General features: G+C 36.6%; 1 protein-coding gene across 4 annotated transcripts in view; it reads right to left on the bottom strand.

The window, feature by feature from the left end:
* celsr1a (cadherin EGF LAG seven-pass G-type receptor 1a) overlaps positions 1 to 20,333 on the bottom strand; it is a 106,817-nt gene that overhangs the window by 23,179 nt on the left and 63,305 nt on the right. For all 4 annotated transcript variants that reach the window (XM_088924271.1, XM_088924272.1, XM_088924268.1 and 1 more), the window contains 11 exons: positions 12,101 to 12,258; positions 11,192 to 11,355; positions 10,500 to 10,625; positions 6,251 to 6,417; positions 5,385 to 5,570; positions 3,890 to 4,003; positions 3,609 to 3,783; positions 3,226 to 3,367; positions 2,384 to 2,504; positions 1,569 to 1,752; positions 822 to 923 (listed from right to left, as the gene is read on the bottom strand). In XM_088924271.1, the coding sequence (XP_088780397.1) occupies positions 822 to 923; positions 1,569 to 1,752; positions 2,384 to 2,504; positions 3,226 to 3,367; positions 3,609 to 3,783; positions 3,890 to 4,003; positions 5,385 to 5,570; positions 6,251 to 6,417; positions 10,500 to 10,625; positions 11,192 to 11,355; positions 12,101 to 12,258 (1,639 nt within the window). The remainder of the gene's footprint in view (positions 1 to 821; positions 924 to 1,568; positions 1,753 to 2,383; positions 2,505 to 3,225; positions 3,368 to 3,608; positions 3,784 to 3,889; positions 4,004 to 5,384; positions 5,571 to 6,250; positions 6,418 to 10,499; positions 10,626 to 11,191; positions 11,356 to 12,100; positions 12,259 to 20,333) is intronic.

Raw genomic sequence — 20,333 nt, 5'->3', positions numbered from 1 at the left:
AAGTTAGCACACAGTTGGGATGGTCACAGCCAGTTTTCTAACCTAGCAAGGCGTTACTGCCAAACAATCTGGGCCACAATCTTTGAGACTATGTGTCAGAACACCTCACGGAGATTGATCAGGAGATGAGAACATCATAATTTGGCAAGAAGTATCTAGTTGTAGAACTCCACCTTCAGTGACTGATGGCACACTGATCAAGTACTGGGACTTCACTAGCTCTCCTTTTTGTGGGCTCATCCTGATGTGACAAAGTTCCAATATTCCATTGCTTTTGTGAGAGATGAGAATGTGACAGTTATATTGTTGATGTCCTACTTGCCAGTGAACATCTGAACCAGACCAGGACCAGAGAACAGGAACACGATAGTCAGGCTCTAAGAAAGGTATGGCACGAAATTCCACAAGATGGCATCTGCAACTTGGTGCAAAGCAGGATTTAAGATTTTACCGTTTTCCTGATGATAATGTTATGAATCTGTTACAGTTATAAGCTTCTTTTAGGCTCTGCACACCATGCACATACGATGAAACATCACTGGAAAACATAATACAACTGCAGTCCACTTCCATATGAGGATTCTATATTTTATTTTAAAATTATCCAAAGGAAGTTTTTATTATTAAATGATATTGACCCAATATGTCAGTGCCATAGATCAAAATTTTAGATTGTGAAAAATGTACTTTAAACATAATACAATTTGTACCAATTGAATCATGTTACAAGATTCAGGGTTGTGTGACTATAAAGTAGACTTACATCTGTACATCTGTTACTTGGTAAAATGTTAGCAGCTGAAAAATTAGATTGTGCTCACCAATAGATCCTTTGGGACAGTTCATCGCAGCTGGCCTTCCAAACTTTGTTTTAGGCCACCAGATACCTGCTTCAAATGACTTGGGACAACCTTCATAAATCACTGTAATAGAAAAACATTTACATTTACAGTCACATTTATTGTAGTACACAGTCTTTAGTCTCGCATTTTAAATGTTTCTGGCAAAGCTAAGGAATGCTGAATTTTTTACTGCATGTTCCTAAACAGCAGGCCAATGAACGCTACATCTGGTCATTCAATTTTGCTAAATAAAACAAGCAAAAGAAAAACAAGCTAATAGTCAAAGGACACAGGACAAAATATAAGAATTAGTTCTCTTTAGCTATTACAAAGAATTTTTCATACAAAATTAAAGCATTTATTTCCTAATTAATGAAACCCAAATATTTTATGTGGGAAGCTTTCAATAAAAGCTTTCCCTGTTGTCTCTGCTATGCTGTTTATCAATGAGTCTCAAATATCCAAGATTTATCCGAGATCCTGAGATCTATGTACTTTTTTAATGCAGAACTTCTTGCCTGGTCACAAGGTTAACTACATACAACAATATGTCAGAAAAACAGAGTTTTTGAAGCCCTAAGAAACTTGAAATATAACACCAGTTGTTCACCAAAGAAAAACAGTGTGTTCAGGGAAACACAAAAAGCTTCTGTTCCCCTACTGCTCTCTTGTCTTTAAACTGTATCAGGACCATTGTCTGTACAAGACCACTTAGAATTGACATACCTTGGCATCCCTCAGATGTGACCTCAGCAAAGGGGTTGTCACAGCGATTGCACTGCCGGCCAATAACTCCAGACTTGCATGTGCACAGGCCTGTCTGGGTGTGACAGGTCCGTGTTTTAGATCCCAGGGAGAAACAGTCGCAAGGATAGCAGGTGTCACTGCCCTCTGGTCTGTAGTAATTATCCTGCAGATATCAATCAAGTTCAAACACGTCAAAAGCACAGCAGATCTTTCATTTATATTAAAACTAACCTGAAGAAAAAAAAGTCTGAAGTGTGTGTTGGTTTGCAAAATACTTCTATGCAGAAGCAAAGCATTGGTGAAAATTTGGGTGTTTTTTATATTTCTAAGCTTTAAAGTTCTAAGGACTTCCAAACATGCTTTTTTGATAATAATCTCCTATCATAGATTTTTTGTAACTGCACGTTTTTGTAAAGGATGGGAAGCAGTCGGCCAGTTTCACTTATGTGATAGTCTTTCCTGTCTTTGATACTAGGTTTAAATTTAATTTAAATCCATATATATATATAGGCTTCTTCCATTGACTTAAATTGGGCTTATTTTAATAGAGGATGCCTCGCTGACAAATAACGTTCCTAAAACTGTATATTTGCCATTTTCTGTGGGAAAAAAAAATAGTGAACATTTTTGTGCCTTTTTTGGACATGAGTCCAAATACCACATTGAAGTTACAGCAAAAGACTGTGCTAATTATATCACATAACTTCTGAAAGCCTGATGGTGTACCCCTGGGCGGACATACCAAACACTGACAGCAGCATCAGCAGCAGTGTCAAAATAAAGCTAATCCTTACCTTGCACCTGCACTCTCCAGTAGTTTTGTTACAGTCAGGGTCAAATCCTTTATTAATGTCACAATTGCAAGGCCCACAGTTGGAGTTTCCCCACCAGCCTCGGGGACAAGGTTGATCAATCCTGAGAAAAGAAAAATATTTTTGTCATTCTGTACAAAACTGAAAGATAGAATATTAAATTGGCTCAGATTCACATTGCCTCTTTTTAGTTACAATTACACAAATTCTAATCAAAACTGTCCGAAAGTCTGACAATTCACCACTGTAAACAGAAATATACAGCAAATAGTCATAGTTATAAGTTATGCAACAGAACTTGCATTTGCCTCAGATAAACAGATAATACACAAATCTTCTTCTTTTGACAGAAACATACATTCAAATATATATTGAATCTAGATATAAATGCCTAAATCCAATGCTATACAGTACTGAAACGTGGAATATTAAATGGCCTAAAACATAATGGTAGAACTATCCAATAAAACCAATCATTTCCTCAGCTTGGCCAAAATAATAAAATTCCATTTCAAATTAAATCCAGCTCTGGAATCTTTCATGCAATAAAAGCTACCATAGCAAACAGGAACACATCTGCAGCAAATTATCAAGATGCAAGGCATTTGAGTTAATTAATGACAGACTCGTTATAGTGGCACCATAAACCATTTACCTGTGGAAGATGAACATTTTATGGAATAATACATTAACAAATATTTCTGTACTGTGTATATTTTGTAAGTTTTGTATTAATACCGAATGCCTTGCAAAATAATAATTTCAGAAAGAACGAGAGAGAAAAGGAGAGTGTTGAACAGACTTTAGAATAAGGGGAATCATACTTGTTTTCACAGTATTGTCCCTTGTAATTGTCCCCACACTCGCAGATATATCCATGGGAGGAACTCGGCTTGTGGACACAGGTAGAAACATGCTCACATGGGTTTAGCTGACATGCATCCACACAATGTTTGCCAAAGTAGCCTTGACATAGGTGGAAGAGAAAGAGAAATCAATTACTGTATGTCAATAATATTTCCTGACAAAATAGCTAAATGCATCTTTTGTTACTGTATTGAATTTTTATTTAAAATCTTGTAAAAACAAATGTTCTAAGTTTGATGTATTGAAGGCAAAATTATCTTAAAATTATATAGATTTTTTAGCATTCTGGTAAAAAAATATGCAATACTGTTGTCTGTGGGGCAGAGTTTGTTAAGAATACCTGGATCGCAAATACAGGAGTAGGCATTCCATTCATCGCTGCAGGTGCTGTGCTCAGGGCAGATGTTGGAGTCGCATGGATCTTCAATATCGCAGCCATCTTCCACACGAATCTTCAGGCCCTGGTTCATGTTCACATTGGCTATACTGGTAGAGGTTTCTCCCATTCTCACACCCTGTAAGGCATTTCAGAATGGGCCCATTAAAGAGGAAAGCCTCTCTTGGATAAATATGAACTACAACAGTAATGAACATTAGGTGAAGAACCAGCATAGCACTCACCTGCATACAGCCAAGAAATCCTTGCTCAACTGACCCGTCTTTCCCCAAAAGTCCCCCTACAAACAGGCTTTTCACTTTCAGTCCTGGTACCTCATTACCAATTTCCACACTTTTCTGTTGGAATGAAGCATAATCAAATGTGAATTCAATGTGAAATTCCATCTTTTCCTTTCACCTCACCACGCAAACAACAGGATTTTCAAAAGCAGTTCTCTGTTCCACTTGTGAACCACATTCAGTCTTAGTAAATGATAACATTCAGAGAAACGGTATAATTTACTAAAAGCATGATAAACCTGTCTTGTTTCTGCTTGGTGTCAAGTTTTTTCCAAAATTACACAATTTGTTTTATACAGCGATACACTGCAGACCACACAGAAGGCAATATTTATTAAACCAGCAGACAAGCTGGAATTAATAAAGTGTAACACTTTCTACAGGCAACCTTACACATCCTTCTTCTTATAATATACACATTTACAAATGTAAAGACTTTCAGATCTCATAAATCTCTCCATAGACATAGACCCTGACCATCCCTGGAAATCCACATAAATCATAGGTATTAATAAATCCATTCAAACTGAAAATAAAATACACAGACATGTGAAAAATACCAGTAATAGGAATACTACAAATGCAAATGAAAAGGTATATACCATTTTTGATCAACTATGACATTAATGCTAAGGGGAAAAAGAAAGTAAAAGTGTTCAGCATTTTTGTAATATTTTAAATAGCATGTCAAACTAGAACTAAAAGTTATTCAACACCTTAAAAGAGAAAACCTTTCCAAACTGAAACCTATAAACACAATGAAAGCATAACAAATACATTACATTTCATTAGCAATAAAATATCTCTACAACTTTGTTAAAATGAAGACTAATTATGTTTGCACTCATAAAAAAAGTTTAACTTTTCTCGACTTTATTCCTACCTGGCTTGAGGTGCTGTCTGATTAATTTTTTTACTAATTTTCCTTTAATATTTTTGAAGAAGTTATGGTTTATTTTAGTTATTAAAGGGAGATAACCCTTTTTGTAAATGAACAAAATACATTAGTTGTGACAAAAAGTAATGGTGCAATTAGCCACAGTGTCTTTTTGGACATAAGGCTAAGGATATCTAAAGATATTAGATATGCATATTACTATTTGTGTGTAACTCCTTTTGACAAAAGCACTGATTGCCACTTCAGTTTTATTGGCCTTAATGTCATTAAATCCCCATGTCGTATTGTTTTTTTACCCGTCATCAGACAAAGGAAACAACAATTGTTTAGGTTTGCATTCAGTCCTCTTGTTTGCCTAAAAACACCTAATTGATTCCGTATCTTCAAGAAGGTCAGCCTTCCCCGATATCTCCACTTTTTCATTCTATATGCACTGAGAATCCTTATATGCCTGTTACATGCTTTTTTATCCAGCTCAACTAAGGGAGTATCGATAAAGGAAAAAAAAACTCTCTGTAATTTTGGAACCTTTATGTTTACCTGAAACATTCCGTAGTCAAGAGAAACTACTGCCATGTATTTGGTATCTTTGCCATCTTTAGTGCTTTTTATCTCAATCAGCAAATGGTGCCACTCTCCATCATTCACTCTGGCCTCTGTGAACTTCAAAATGGCGACCAGACTGACCCCGTAGTACACTTCAAACTGCAAGTGCTTGTTACTTACCTGAAAAGAAAACATTTCAATTACAAATAATTTCTCCATTCATCACACCAGCTTCATAACACACAACAAAACAAACCATGTACATACGTTTGAAGAAACATACTAAATATCATAATAATAATTAATTCAGAATTACTTACACTTATATAGTGCTTTTTCTGGACACTCCACTCAAAGCGCTTTACAGGTAATGAGGACTCCCCTCCACCACCAATGTGCAGCATCCACCTGGATGATGCGATGGCAGCCACTGTGCGCCAGAACACTCACCACACATCAGGGATGTGTGGGGAGGAGAGCAGAGTAATGAAGCCAATTCATAGATGGGGATTATTAGGAGGCCATGAATGGTAAGGGCCAATCAGAAATTTGCAGCAACCTTAGTTTTTCCCAGGAGGTCTCCCATCCAGGTACTGACCAGGCTCATACCTGCTTAGCTTCAGTGGGTTGCCAGTTGTGAGTTGCAGAGTGATTTGGCTGCTGGCTACAAATATGAAAAGACCACCCACAAGCAGGGCCCTGAATTTTTTATACCCATGTCACTTTTGAAGGATGGTATGTTATTTAAATTTCTACCTCTAGATTGTTACTATGTATATTTGATGTACATAGCTCTGAAAACGTGTAAAGAATGTTATCCCAGATGAACAGATCATTTGTTCTAGGAATATATCACTTACTAGTATGTTGATCTTGGAAGACAGTCCAGCATTTGTCTGCATTAACATCCCACTGCTCTGCCGGGTTCTGAACATCAATCCTATGTACCAGGGAATTGCAATGGTGATGTCTGGCTCACTCCACGATACCATACTGTGGCCTTCAAAGTACTGAGGAGAAGGCATTGCTGGAAACAACATGGAATGTGGGCATGTCAGTTCATAGTGCATTGGGCCTTCCTTTCCAGCAGTTATGTAATTTTGAACTATACAAAATGTTTTACTTTAAACACAGTTGTTTCAACCAAAGTGATTTTACAAGAAGGCTAAGTGTAAACACTATAAATTTTAGTATCATTAACAGTATCATAAATTTTGGTATCATTTGCTAGACCTCTATCTTACCACACTGGCATCTTTGAAATTGTATTATGAGAGAAGTCTCACACTGTCAAAACAAACAGGATGCAATAGAAATATGACAATTGTAAAGTTCAATTAGTGAAGCCTTTTCTGATTCTGACACTTAGTCTTATCTAAAATACATGGAAACAAGGTGCCATCATAAATCCTTTAAGGTATCTAGCATAGCACATATAAATGACTTTGACAAACATTATAGTATAAATAACACAGTACATAATAAAATAAATAATAGAACGCACAATTGTTGATGTTAATGGTCAACTGTAGAAAGATGTTTTTACAGTTGTCTGAATGGGTAGGATGAAACCTAATTGTTTTATATGGCTGCCTGCAGCCATAAAATGTAAAATATTTGGCCCATAATACATCTTTCAATTGACCAAATACCGTCATTTAAATAAACAGTAATTAATATTTTGACATTAACGAAGGAGGTAGCAGTCAGGACACAAAAATGCTACTTTTTAATATTAATATATTTAGAAGTCCCTAAACAAGGATATTTACCGTCCTAATTCAAGCAGTATACAGTAGGTACAATGATTAATTAACATTTTCTAAACTGTTTTAATAGTTGTAATTATGTTAAACCTTTGTATAAGGTAAAATACAACACATGTATTTAGTGAACCACCTTCAAAATAATTCTAGGACCAAAAGTATCAATGAACTGGATTTTGGATGTCAGAATCTTGCTTTCATGAAAGAGTCCTAGAAGCTTTTGTATTCTCCTGTCTTTTTTAGTTTACTCCCAGTTTACTCCCAATGACATTTTACAAGGGTCAGAAGACACTGCACATTAATGGTAATGTGCTAATAGAAATAAATCTAGTTCTTTTCAGTGACAGCAGTGATGAAGTCAGAAATCATGCACTCTGCATTTGAGAAAAATGATAATTGAGGTGTGATCTAATACAAGCATATACAGACAGGAAAATAAGAGAGACGTGCTTATATGTTCTTTAATTTATCACTTTAGAAAGGAAACATTCCATTCACAACAGTCATCTATGAGACTGGAAAAAGATACTCTCGTATTTCTTTTAAAAGTCAAACAATTGTCTTCAAGAACAACCAGGACAAGTAAGATTTCTGTAACATAGCATTTGATATGTTTTTTGTATCAGATCTTGTTTGATATTTCATCTGTACTTTAATGAGTGCTACAGTAAGGAGGGTTTCATAATGGATTCATTTAAACTTCAGTGAAGACATTGATTTTCCTATTTCTTATTACCTCTGCATAGTAGATTCCTGTAAATATATTTTAACATATACTAAACAAACATGAACTGAAAGGGCAATAAAAGCATTTAACCACTACAGTAACCCTTTCTGAGCTTTAGTTTTAGTTTACACCCCTGATTACAAAAAAGAGGCAATAACTTCGAAAACCTTTCATTAAAAATGTTAATCAAATGTATTCATTTTTCAGTCACCATAGAAACAAATAAATGATGTGAGAGATCTGAAGGTAAGGGATTGCAAAACATAAAGTTATTAAACCACAACCACAAACTGACAACCTGTGAAATTTCAGTCCTGCTTCCTACCTCAGTGAGTAATAAATCCCACCTTCCCTAACCCTTATTCATAAAACCTGATATGGACTGAACATTTAAACTCATTACATTCTCGTGCCCTTAAATGGACTATTTAGAATTTCTAATCCTGTAGATATGTCTTTCCTTTTATTGAAGGAAGGTTTAGGAGATACTTTGAAAATACATTGGCATCCCATGTGAAAATAAAGTCCTGTATTAATCAAAGCATATGCGGCTTTGATTAAGACAGGATTAAGACAACCTGGATTATATTTTTTTATGTAGAAAGTCAGAATATTTTTGAAGCTTCTCTTGTGGTTTTTGCTATTTGTAAAGCATAATTTTCACTGTTGCTAATGCTTAACCACTGCACACAAAATATTTAGGCATTTATGCTCACCATTCAAGAATGTGTTAAGGACTAAATTACTCTATAAAGTATCTCACATTTACCAATATGGTTTTAAGGCAGCAAACTGATACTATAATTACATCAAAGAGCTGTCATTTATAGTACATAGTTTGTGAAGTTTTCCACAAAATAAGTCCAAAACACTACTACGTATAGGATAATTTTCTAAAAATGTAAAGTTCCCACAACTCTGGTTTCTAGACATACAGGTATTGACAATCACTTTAAAGTACAGCACTATGTAACCACATCTTCTTTAAATTTCAATTGTGTGACAACCAACCCACATGAGGAGTGTTCAGGTTTTTTTAAATGGATGAACCACAATGCTAAACAATACCAAAAAATTAAATATATTTGTCCTTGATTCATACCCAAACAATACAGTATTGTTCTAGTCAACAACATTATTGACAACAGCCAATCACAAATCTACACATAATTGTATTGTTACTAGATAAATAATGTATGGAAGTTAATTACATGATAAATTAATAATGAGAAAAGGAAAAAAATCAAGCCTTATCACATAATGTCAAACTGCAAAAGCTCCAAACACAACTCTGACTATAGTGCTGCTAAGCATTTCTGATGAGTGGTTTTTCAAATGACAATACATCATTAGGTATTAACAGGAAGGAGTCAAAAACCACTTTCAACAAACACAAAAACAATCCTAGCAGACATCTTTCTCTCCAATGCAATGCAGAGTAAATGAACCATGAAACTGAAACACCTGTTACCCTTCTAAGATCACTCAAAGGCTTGCAATGCAGCACAAAGACAATTACATGTGTTAACACAGGACATAACTCTTTAACATGTATTCAGCAGTATACATCACTAAAACTGAAAACATGAGGGCCGGAGCCCTGCAATTCCCTCATATTTCCAAAGCTGTTTGATGAAAAGATATTATCCTAGCAGATATTAGTGAATATGTGAAAAGACATGACAGTGCTGGGTTCAAAATATCACTTCTGGTTTATAGCTCTTCAATGGCCCTTCATGAGCTGCAATCTACTACTCCATTATTCTACAAATAACGTAGAAAGGAAACACACCTGAAAAATGACTTAATTCTAAAGTCTATTCAAGCAAATTAACATAGAAGTTAAAACATCCAGCATTTAGCCATGATTTATATACAAAAACCTGTAGCTCACAAAAGTTTGAATTACTAAAACAGTTATGGGAATTGTTATTCCACTGTAGTGTCAAATAATTGTGTTCACTGGTCTGACAATATGCTTATAGCATTTACTTTGATAAGCTAAGATCTGTGTAGTGTTCACAAATTTCCATTCTTCTAAGAGGATACACAAAAAACAGTAGTCTCCAGCTTATTCTAGGACACTGTCGGTTGACTTTAAACGTTTTGCTTTTTATTACCTTTAAAAAAAAGGTTTATTGCACAATGACTTCCTTGACCCTTTCCCTCCTGATACTTTTTTCTCCCACAAAGCATTTATTTAATTATTTAATTTCACTATGGGAAAAGAATCCCTTATGTTTACATTTCTGCTCTTAATAGTGGATAGTTTTAACTGCCGGCCTCTGAGAGGTTTCCTTTAAAGGGAGCTCTGTTATATTATCTGCCCACACCTGCTTCCTTACAATATGCCTGCAAGAATCAAAAGTCGAACTGTCAGCAGTAAATTAACAAAAAGAGCATGACACTTGTGTACCAGTCCCATCAAACCATTTCTGACAGGTGCTTTGCAGAAACTCATCGTGTTTCCCTTTAGTGTAGAGCAAACTACTGGCCTGGCTTTCTGCTATACACAAGGGATCAGCACAATACCAGCTGAACTCCTTTCCAGATTAAATATATAACCTCAGAGGAAGCAAAGCAGGACCCTTTAGTTGTTATTTGATGGAGACTCACCTTGTTCACAGTTTTTGCCACCATAATACAGCGGGCACTCACAGCCATAGGTGTTCCATTTATTTATACAGGTCCCTCCATTCTGGCATAGATTTGGACTGCAGAAATTCTTCTTAGCTGTACAACCTACATTTCATGAAAAAATAATGGGTTTCAAAGACCTTGTCAGCAATTATACTTCTAAAAAAGTGTGGCTGTAATTTAATTCGAATTTGCAACAATAAACTCTCGGGTGTATAAAACCTTGTCGTTGACCTCACCTTTATCAGATGTTTTGCTACATTTTATTGTTTTGCCGAAATCCCTGTGTATTTAATTTCTCTTGTAAAACCCAAGAAGCCTGGAGGAAAACATCTATCAAGCAATACTACAATATCATTTTTACAAAGAGGACGACGAAGAAGAGACAGGGGGTGCCTTCTGGCTATAGCACATACTGTATCACTGTTTTGGGCAACATTCTTAGCCCTTTTGTTCAACAGAAACTTCCCACAAGACATAATACCAATAAGCAAACTAACTGGAATTTGTTGACTAGTTGAGTTGAGTCTAGAAATCAAAATCATTCTAAAAATTTATTTTTAAATGAAGTCCTACAACCTTCTTCTTAACTATTTAAATACAATGAAATCATTTTTTTCTTCCTGAATATTCAATATAACTATGATAAGTAGTTAGAAAAATAAGCTAACCTGCTGTGGTGCCATTATTCGCTATGAAACTGGCCATATCAATGGGTTTGCTGTCAATGGTCAGGTTCCTCATGCAGCCCACAAACTCCCGGTTTCGGACAGGGAAATCCTCTGGGAGGTTTGGAACCCCTCCAAGAAGCAAAGGCCCTGTAAGGTCCAAGGACCTGGAGAGAAAAGATGGTACTTTACTTATTAATAATCTGTGCATATTTGAATCCTGCAGGTGTTACCGTACTTCAGCCAATGACAAACAACATAAAAACATCCGAGTATTTAAACAAGGGTTTGAACTTCAATATATGTAAAGCTGAGTAAAAATTTGAGTTCATGTGGTTTGAGATAATTGAGGTTAAAGATCAAAGAAGATTTTCACTTTGTGTTTATCAATGATGAGGACATAGATGCCATTCAAAATCAAAAGAAGTGAGGTCAGCAAGTAAATGATTTCATATGGAATGACCCACTGTTAACAGTTAGGATTAGATAATCAGTTTTCACACAAAGTACTAGACAATAAAATATGAGTTAATTCTTGAGAAACGTGATGAACTTGAGAGTGTGAGTTGTAGTCTTTTGATTGCATCTAATGAGATAATGTGTGTGCCCTATATGAAGCATCTTTTTACTTTATTGTCTTCTGATTTAATTTAAAATCCCTACAAAGTTATGTGAGAGGTTAGCCACCTTTTAAGGAATCACTGAAAAATTTAAATAACATGGATTAGCGCCGTTTTAAAAATGAAATGTGAACATTGATTTTAATAGCAAAAATCATCAGCACCAAAGTAACTCTCAGAACCTTTAACTTTCATCATAGCTTAAGAAAGGGTTTTTATTTTAGTGAGTATGTATATCCTGTTAGGTCTGCCCTTGAAATGACAGCTGCAGGCTCACAGCCAGAGAACTCACTTCTTTGGGCCAGTTTGAGTTCCCTGAGCAGCACAGGAGTAGTTTCCAATGTGGCTGCCAAAACGAACAGCCATTGCAATGTCACAGTCATCCACTGCTACTACAGCCACCTTCTCTCCAGAGGGCCCATGTGGAATACCTAGTCTTCCGATGTTGGGCTGGAACACAGAACAACAATGAACTGACTTATGCACAAATCCAATACAGAGACAAAGGGTAAACATTATATGCAAAAACCAACTGATTGCACAAGATCAGATAAGCAAAACGGTGCCAGACACAAGGGTCATTAAAATTTGATGGAATTGGCTTTTAAAGATAGAACAGAATTTCAGCTATGTTCATTTAAAATCATACAGAGTTATCCTCAGGAAGTCTATGTGGGCTATTAGAATTGACTCTAAAAATAAGCAATCCCTTAGTGCTTTTCAGAGAAAGTTCACAATACTTTAAGTACTGTTGTTCTAAAGCTATAAAAAGCAATGTGTGCTCATGACAAATGTGATATGCTGCAATGGAATCAACAGAATCATTTGGCTTTTCCAGCGATTACATTCACATTAGCTCCGAAGATTTAGATCCTGACATTCAAATTAACTAATATAATTAGTTCAGAAATATGTAGAAAATGTAAGAGAATTGGTCTTTCAGTTAAAGGCTATTAAACTATGATGATGCCATTACAACTGCAATTTGACATAGTAAAATTATCATTTTTGTGCACTGTTCAGTTTAAAAAGCCCTTATGCTTAGGTCAAGAGATAGAATATCTTTTGCTCGAGGGCTATAAAGATCTCCCTTATCACATGAATACTGTACTACAAGCACTATAGATCAAAGATCAAAATATGGAAAGTTGTTTAGAGAAGGTATGTGGATTTTAATCCTGAGAACATGAGCAAACTGCCCATTTTAGATCAACAGTTATAATTCTCCAGAGAACTGAATGTTGTGCTACTTTGGGGAATTATAATACCTAATTATATTATGGCTAAGTTAAAAGTGCTCATTCTTTGTGAATCCTCTTATAGGGAATGACAATTTTCCACTATTTGGTAATACAAATGTGTGGTGTGCCATAAGCCACCAAGATAAAATCTGTGAAGCTTTTATGTACATTTTCCATACAGCTTAATTATTTTTTTTTACAGTGAAACAAGTACAAATGCCATCCCTTTCCCTTGAGAAAGGAAATCCCACATATGTCAAAGGCACAGCAGCACAGACGTGAGTTTTTTTATGAGCTACTTGGTAAAGTTTCAAAATGTTTTCAGGTTGTCAAAAGTCATTGTTTATAGGTTGCTGCCCCCTTGTCCTGAATGTAATGAGTTATATTCCAGATGTCTACATATTCATGCAATTCTTTAATTTTCCATCAGCGTTTTCACACAACACCATTTTAGCTGTAAGCAAGGTTTAATTCCTTGTAAAGATCAATTAGTTTTCTGTTAACTGTGAAAAGGAAAAACCCTGCTATGATGCACTTTGGTTTCATTACTGTAGCAGTTTGTGGAGCAAATTATTAGAAATATCATTTTTGTACAAACTGTACAATGCATAACTTGGTATATTTTCTGACTAATTTACTCTACTTGTCAAGTTCAGCTTTGAGCCTGTTTTAGACATAACTTTTCCACAAAAACCAAACAAAATTTCAGAGTGTTAGGTGACAGACTGATCTGAATGGGAAAAGCTTTTAAGAGTATGCAGCTGCAAAGCCATAGGCCTGGCCTTGGCCTTCAAGAGAGCACAAGCTCAGTTTAATAATATAAAGGATTACTGGTAGTAAGGCAGTCTGAAGTGGCTCCTCCATTTAACTTTAGGACAGAAACAGGCAGTACAAGTCCAATAATTCATCGAGCTTTGAAGACTTTAAAGGGAAGCACACAGTGCACAAATCTAATTAAAATACTGGCGACCTGCCAACAATCATATGAAAAAGAAAAAGCACTTTAAAAGCACAAACAGCCTGCCGTTGGCACAGGGCCCTTCCATGAGCTCCACCCGCTTATGGCTGCTGTTTATAAAGTCTTTCACACAATTGAACACCCAAGCTACAGCTGCCTCCACAGTAAATATGAGGCGTTCCACAGATCAGAGGATAACGCAAGTGCTGACAGATAAACACAGACTGTGGCCAATGCTTCACATCTATAAAAAAGAATACTGTTCCGAAGGCAAACCTGAATATCAAAACCTCTCCCACATGTACAGTACAAAGCTTCATGCAGTTAATCTCAATTATATTTATGTCATAGCAGTGAATTCTGGATTGAACAATCCAAACTCTTATCTATTTTTATATCCTTGCTGTGATGAAAGCAAAACTGTAGCACTTGAGGAGAGAAAAATATTGCCCAGCTCTATATAATCTTTATACAAAGACCAAACAAGGAGAAAGGCTGCCCAGCTCAGGAGAAAATTGCTTTGTTATATTGTTTGCTTAAAGCAGTCCACAGTTATTTATCAGGTTTCTCTGGCTCAATCAATGGCAATAAATGAAAATGTACAACTCAGATTTTTCTTCTAAAATACACTTATAAAATTCACTTATGTTGACCTAAATGAAAAAGCAGTGACTACTACACTTTTCATTCTTCAGCCCTTAACCTGCACAAAAGTATTGGAAACACTCATGTTAAAAGTCACTGCATGCTATATCATTACATGTCTGGAATGTGTGAATATTGTTTATATGCATTTAAATTGCAGTCTGAATCTTGCCTTTCAACTACAAGAGAAATACGAAAAGGAGACTTCCAGGCTCAGTCAAAAACTAGGAATTTGAGTGCACAATGCTTGACTAATGCTTGAGTTCTAAGTTTCTATATATACAGAATCTCAAATAAAATTGTAACACCAGAGCTATTAACCAGCAAGGGCACTGACACTGGATGAACACTGAACTGGCAATGATCCACACAATGAGAGCATCACTATTCGACTGTGACTGGGATTCCCTGAGCAGATGAGCACAATTCACTCAATGCTGCTATGGGCAGGACTGGGACTAGTTGGCTACTGGAGAAACAATGACTTCTGACACTCCAGTTTCTTTTCCTTTGCAACATGCCAGTGCCTGCAACGTCATGGTGACATGAGTGAAGGACTACCTTCTCCTCCAAACCTGCTAAACCTCCTATTTTTTGCAGCAGAACTTTTGGCTTGTCAAATGTTTTTCTCCACCATCAACAGACTGCTCAAGCCAAACTGCCCTACCACATTACCTGCCTCATCACAACTTTGCAACACATTCTTAGATTTCTTTAGTTCTAAGATTGACAACATCCGGCACCACATTCTCTCCACTACGCATATCATTTCCATACCTCCTCCCTCCTCATCCAAATTCTCTGGTTCCCTTCTCTCCAGCTTCTCTCTTCCTGACTCAGCATCCCTCAACAAACTAGTTACACGCATGAAACCCACCACATCTTAGATCCCATTCCCACCACTTTATTCCAGTCCCGTTTCTCTTCTCTCTGTCCCATTTTCCTCAATATTTTACATGAATCCTTGAGCACTGGCATTGTACCAACGGTCCTCAAAACTGCTGCCATTACCCCCGTGCCAAAAAAGCCTAACATGGCTCTCGACAATCTTAACAATTTTCGCCCCATCTCCAACTTACCCTTTCTTTCTAAAATTCTGGAACGTGCTGTCACACTTCAGTTACATAACCACCTCATGACAAACAACCTTTTTGAACCCCTCCAATCTGGCTTCCGTCAACTTCACAGCACAGAAACGGCCCTTGTCAAACTCACCAACGATCTTCTAATAGCTTCTGATTCTGGTTCTCTTTCTATACTCATCCTTCTTGATCTCAGTGCTGCTTTTGACACTGTTGACCATAACATCTTACTCTCCCGTCTTGAGACTGTGTTTGGAGTTTCTGACACTGCCCTCAAATGGTTCAAATCTTACCTCACTGATCGCTGTCACTTTGTCTCTCTTAATGGGTACAGGTCTGAAATTGGTCTTGTTAAGTCTGGTGTTCCTCAGGGCTCAATACTGGGCCCCTTGCTCTTCAGCATTTACATGTTCCCTCTTGGTCAGCTTTTAAGATCACATGGCCTCAGCTTTCATTTTTACGCTGATGATACTCAAATATACATCCATACCAAACCTGACACTGACGTGGCTGTCTCTATTCTATCTAATTGCATCTCTGACATAATTTTCCTTCATCTCAACTGCGACAAGACTGAAGTCATGCTTATTGGTACCCCCCATCAACTTGGTAAAGCCAGTCCTGTAACCCTTTCTGTAGATGGCTCTGTACTTGAGCTTCAATCAAAATTGAAAAACCTTGGGGTTATATTCGATTCTGGCTTAACATTCGACCCACATGTGCAGCATACTGTCAAAACATCTTTTTTTTACCTTAGAAATATCACAAGACTACGCCCTATGCTATCATTAACTGTGGCTGAAAAGCTGATCAACACATTTGTATTCTCTCAAATTGACTACTGTAATGCTCTACTCGCAGGGGTATCAAAATCTACTCTGAACAAACTGCAGTACGTCCAAAATTCAGCAGCCAGAATCCTGACCAGGTCTAGTGCAAGTGTTCACATTACTCCTGTCCTGGAGTCCTTGCACTGGCTTCCTGTCAAATTCCGTGTAGACTTTAAAATCCTCATGCTCACCTATAAGGCTCTGCATGGCTTGGCACCTCAGTACCTGTCTGAACTATTATCGCCCTACTCCCCACCTCGCAACCTCCGCTCTTCAAATTCTGCCCTCCTTACTGTCCCCCAAGCCCGTCTATATTGTATGGGTGACAGGGCCTTCTCCTGTTATGCCCCCAAGCTCTGGAACTCTTTGCCCAAGGATATCAGAGAGTCACCCTCTCTAAACTCCTTCAAATCCAGACTCAAAACCCTCTTCTTCAGAAAAGCCTTTACTTAAATGGTTCCATTCTTCACCCCTCTGCTCTTCTTAGTACCACCATCTATGGTCTCCCCTATATATTGTAATTGTGTCTTATCTTGTGTATTCTCCTTATTGATTGTTATACTCTTCTTATTTATTGTTATTGCCATCCTGTAAAGCGCTTTGAGAAGCCACCTTTAAAGGCGCTATATAAAATAAAGTTTATTATTATATTATTATTATAAATGAATGGCCTGTTACCTGTTTGCACGTCCTTAGTAAAAGGGAGCTGTTGCTAGGATTCAAGAGATGACACTGAATTTGGCAAATTTGGCAAAATTGGAAGATGTATAATAAAATTATTGGCTTTAAGTTTAAAAAAAAATCACAAAAATTAGTAAGAAAATGAAGCGCTGTTCTTGAGCATTTTAATAAGTGATGATTCCAATTTTTTCAATAACAAATTAAGAATGAGAAGCACTGTCCTTGAGTATTTTTAATACATTTTTTCAGTTATAGTCTGAAATAGTTACAGCAACTAACTATTGTGAGAAAATAAGGACTGCTGGTTACATCCCAGTGCCAATGCAATCCATTTTCTCAGTTCAGACATGATCTCCTTTGGAAGCCAGCCAACAAACCAAGCCTTCTTAGCCCTTTCATTAACCTGTTGGCCTTCAACCAACAGAGCAGAGCAAAATATCTGGATTCGCCAACAATACTTCACCACTCTAGAGGAAAAGGCTCGTTAACTGCCAGTTACTCGTATCTTTTCTTTTTGTGTTGGTTCTAGTTGGGGAATTCTGTTTTTGCCCCAACTCACACCTTACATTCAAGCAAATAAAAAAATAAATAAAGAGAGGTCAAAAATGATTGACAGAGATTAAACAAAACTAAAGCATGTATTATCTGGCCTTAGTTTTTAAAAAACAGCCAAGTAAATTTAAAGAGTTGGAAGAATATAACCCACTTAGAGAAAGCAATCTGTAATGTTGGACTCTCATTACCCTGTGTATTTACTTTTTAATAACTCACTTTAAACATCCTATCCAAATTATTGTGTTGTCATCAAATATAAAAAGTACAATATTTAAAAAATGAAGCCATGCCTGTTACAGCTATTGTATTTAAAAATCTAAAACTACCTGCAACAGAAGTGTGTGTATGCAATTGAGATAAGAGTGGAAGGATCGCTTTGGAACTAGTTTTGTGGAAATGTCACATATATAATTTTTGTTTGTAGGCAAAAACTGTTCTGCCTAAGAACTGTTGCATCTTAAAAGGGATAAGATCAGTGGCTTATGCTGTCAGGTAACTCCTACATGAATTTTCATAACAGCCTTGTTAAGGCAAGAGGAACTTCTATTTAATAAAAAAAGAGGATTAGCTATATAGTTTCTCCTCAATGTCTGGAATTCCAGGTTTATCTATATTTTTTAGAACAATGTTGTACTATTATGTCTGAGAAAAGGACAAACAGTGTACTCTAAACAGGTAGATTAGTGAAGCAGGCCAACACAAGACTGTTTGTAGAACGGTTAAAACAACCTTCAGAAATTAAGGGGATTCAGTCCACATTTTCCAGTTTCATTACGCATAGATGAAGAGCTTTGTTCACTCTAGTTATATAAGCTCATTTAATTGGTCTAGTGCTTTTGGCATAATACATAATGATAAGGCCACCCCTACAATAAGTCTGTATAAGTACTACAGATTTCCAGGGCTTGATATGCACAATAGATTTACAATAAATGTAAGACAAGAGCTCTTGAATCATTAATTTTGTGTCTGCCGTGTCTGCTTTATTCTCTTTATTTAACTGTCCTTCAGGTGTGATGTTTCTTGGCTGTCAATTTAAGAACTGACGAGCTTTGTGCATTCAGAAAATTATTTGAGAGAGAGTTTTTGAAACACTTCAAAAATCAGCATCATCATCAGAGGCTTCTAAAAGCCTTATCCTTAATGTGAATGCAATGGTAACTTCAAATTTAGTTAAGTCCACAGAGAATTATCGCCTCTAATGAGGGTGCTCGTGCTTTTTTTATTTTTTCAGTGCTAGGTGTATCAATGGTGAATCTATTTCTTCATTACAAATCCTTTAAACAGAAACTTTTGTTAATGTGCCTTATTTGACCTCGACTTCATGAGGCAATCCATTTGTAGCAATGATTTCATTAACATATCCGACATAACATTAATGTCTCCAATGTCAAATGAAGAGGCTACATCATGCTTAAAAGTGTAACTTAGTCTATAACTTCCTCATGGTAGAAGCAGAATAGGACCCATATTTCACTGCTCTCTCCCAGTGTTAGGGAATACTGTGACTTGAAACTTAGAAGCACAGTCATGCCAGCTGCATGTATAGTTATATTTTCAAGAACATAATTAAAAACTTGTTTTTTATGCAGTTTCACTCATGTATATGAAGGAATAATCATTAACATTAATCAGCTAGGAAAATTATAACAACAAAGGACTTTGGCATTATATAATAAAGGCAGGACGATAAGTCATACGATAGGTGTCTAGCATTGTAACTGGATACATACAAATGTGTGTTTGCATTACTGCCTCACAGCTCGAAACTTTGGTTGAATTCCAGCCCAGGGCACATTCTGTGTGGAGTTTGCACATTCTGCTTGCATTCGTATTTGCTCTGAGTACTCAGGTTTCCTAGTGTCTTAAAATGATCACTGTGAGGGTATGAATGTGCTTTGCAATGGAGTGGCATCCTGCTTTGCACTCTATGCTTCTAATACAGACTCTATGAGCTTTATCAGTAACGCACATTTTTCAGATAACGAACAGATATGTGTATGTATACCTACACAGACCGTGCCCCTTCTAGAAGTCTCATTCTATTGCCTCTAGATAGCAGGATGGTGACAAAAAGTAGAGTGGCACCCACAAATTCTGGAAAGTTAAACCATTTTTTTAAAATGAAGGCAGTTTATTTAAAACACTGACAGCCATGGAGAGACAAGACCTGTACAGATGGTCCACATCAGGTTTTCTCCACAGCTGTGACCACATCGCAGCTGTCACAGTGACAGCAGACTTCACTGTACTATGTAAATCCACGCTGAACATTTCTTTCCTCCCATGGGTTTAGGCCCCAGGACATGAACCGAAGTTTAACACACAGAGGTAAGAGTCAGCTTACAATGCCACTCTAATTTTCAGTCTCCACTTCAATAATGAATGTGTAGAGGGCAAAGGCAATGAACCCTCACACAGGGTGTTTGGGTTTTTCAGCTATTATCCTGTTCTGATCACAAGCATTCTACAAAACCACACACTGACCTCAATGTGTGATCAAGAATACAAGCTGAATGTAAGAAATAACACC

The sequence above is a fragment of the Atractosteus spatula genome, chromosome 8, assembly GCF_055471065.1.
Source record: "Atractosteus spatula isolate fAtrSpa1 chromosome 8, fAtrSpa1.hap1, whole genome shotgun sequence".
NCBI classification, from domain to species: domain Eukaryota; kingdom Metazoa; phylum Chordata; class Actinopteri; order Semionotiformes; family Lepisosteidae; genus Atractosteus; species Atractosteus spatula.
The sequence above is the reverse complement of the archived record's forward strand: the minus strand, read 5'-3'. Positions and strand labels throughout refer to the sequence as shown.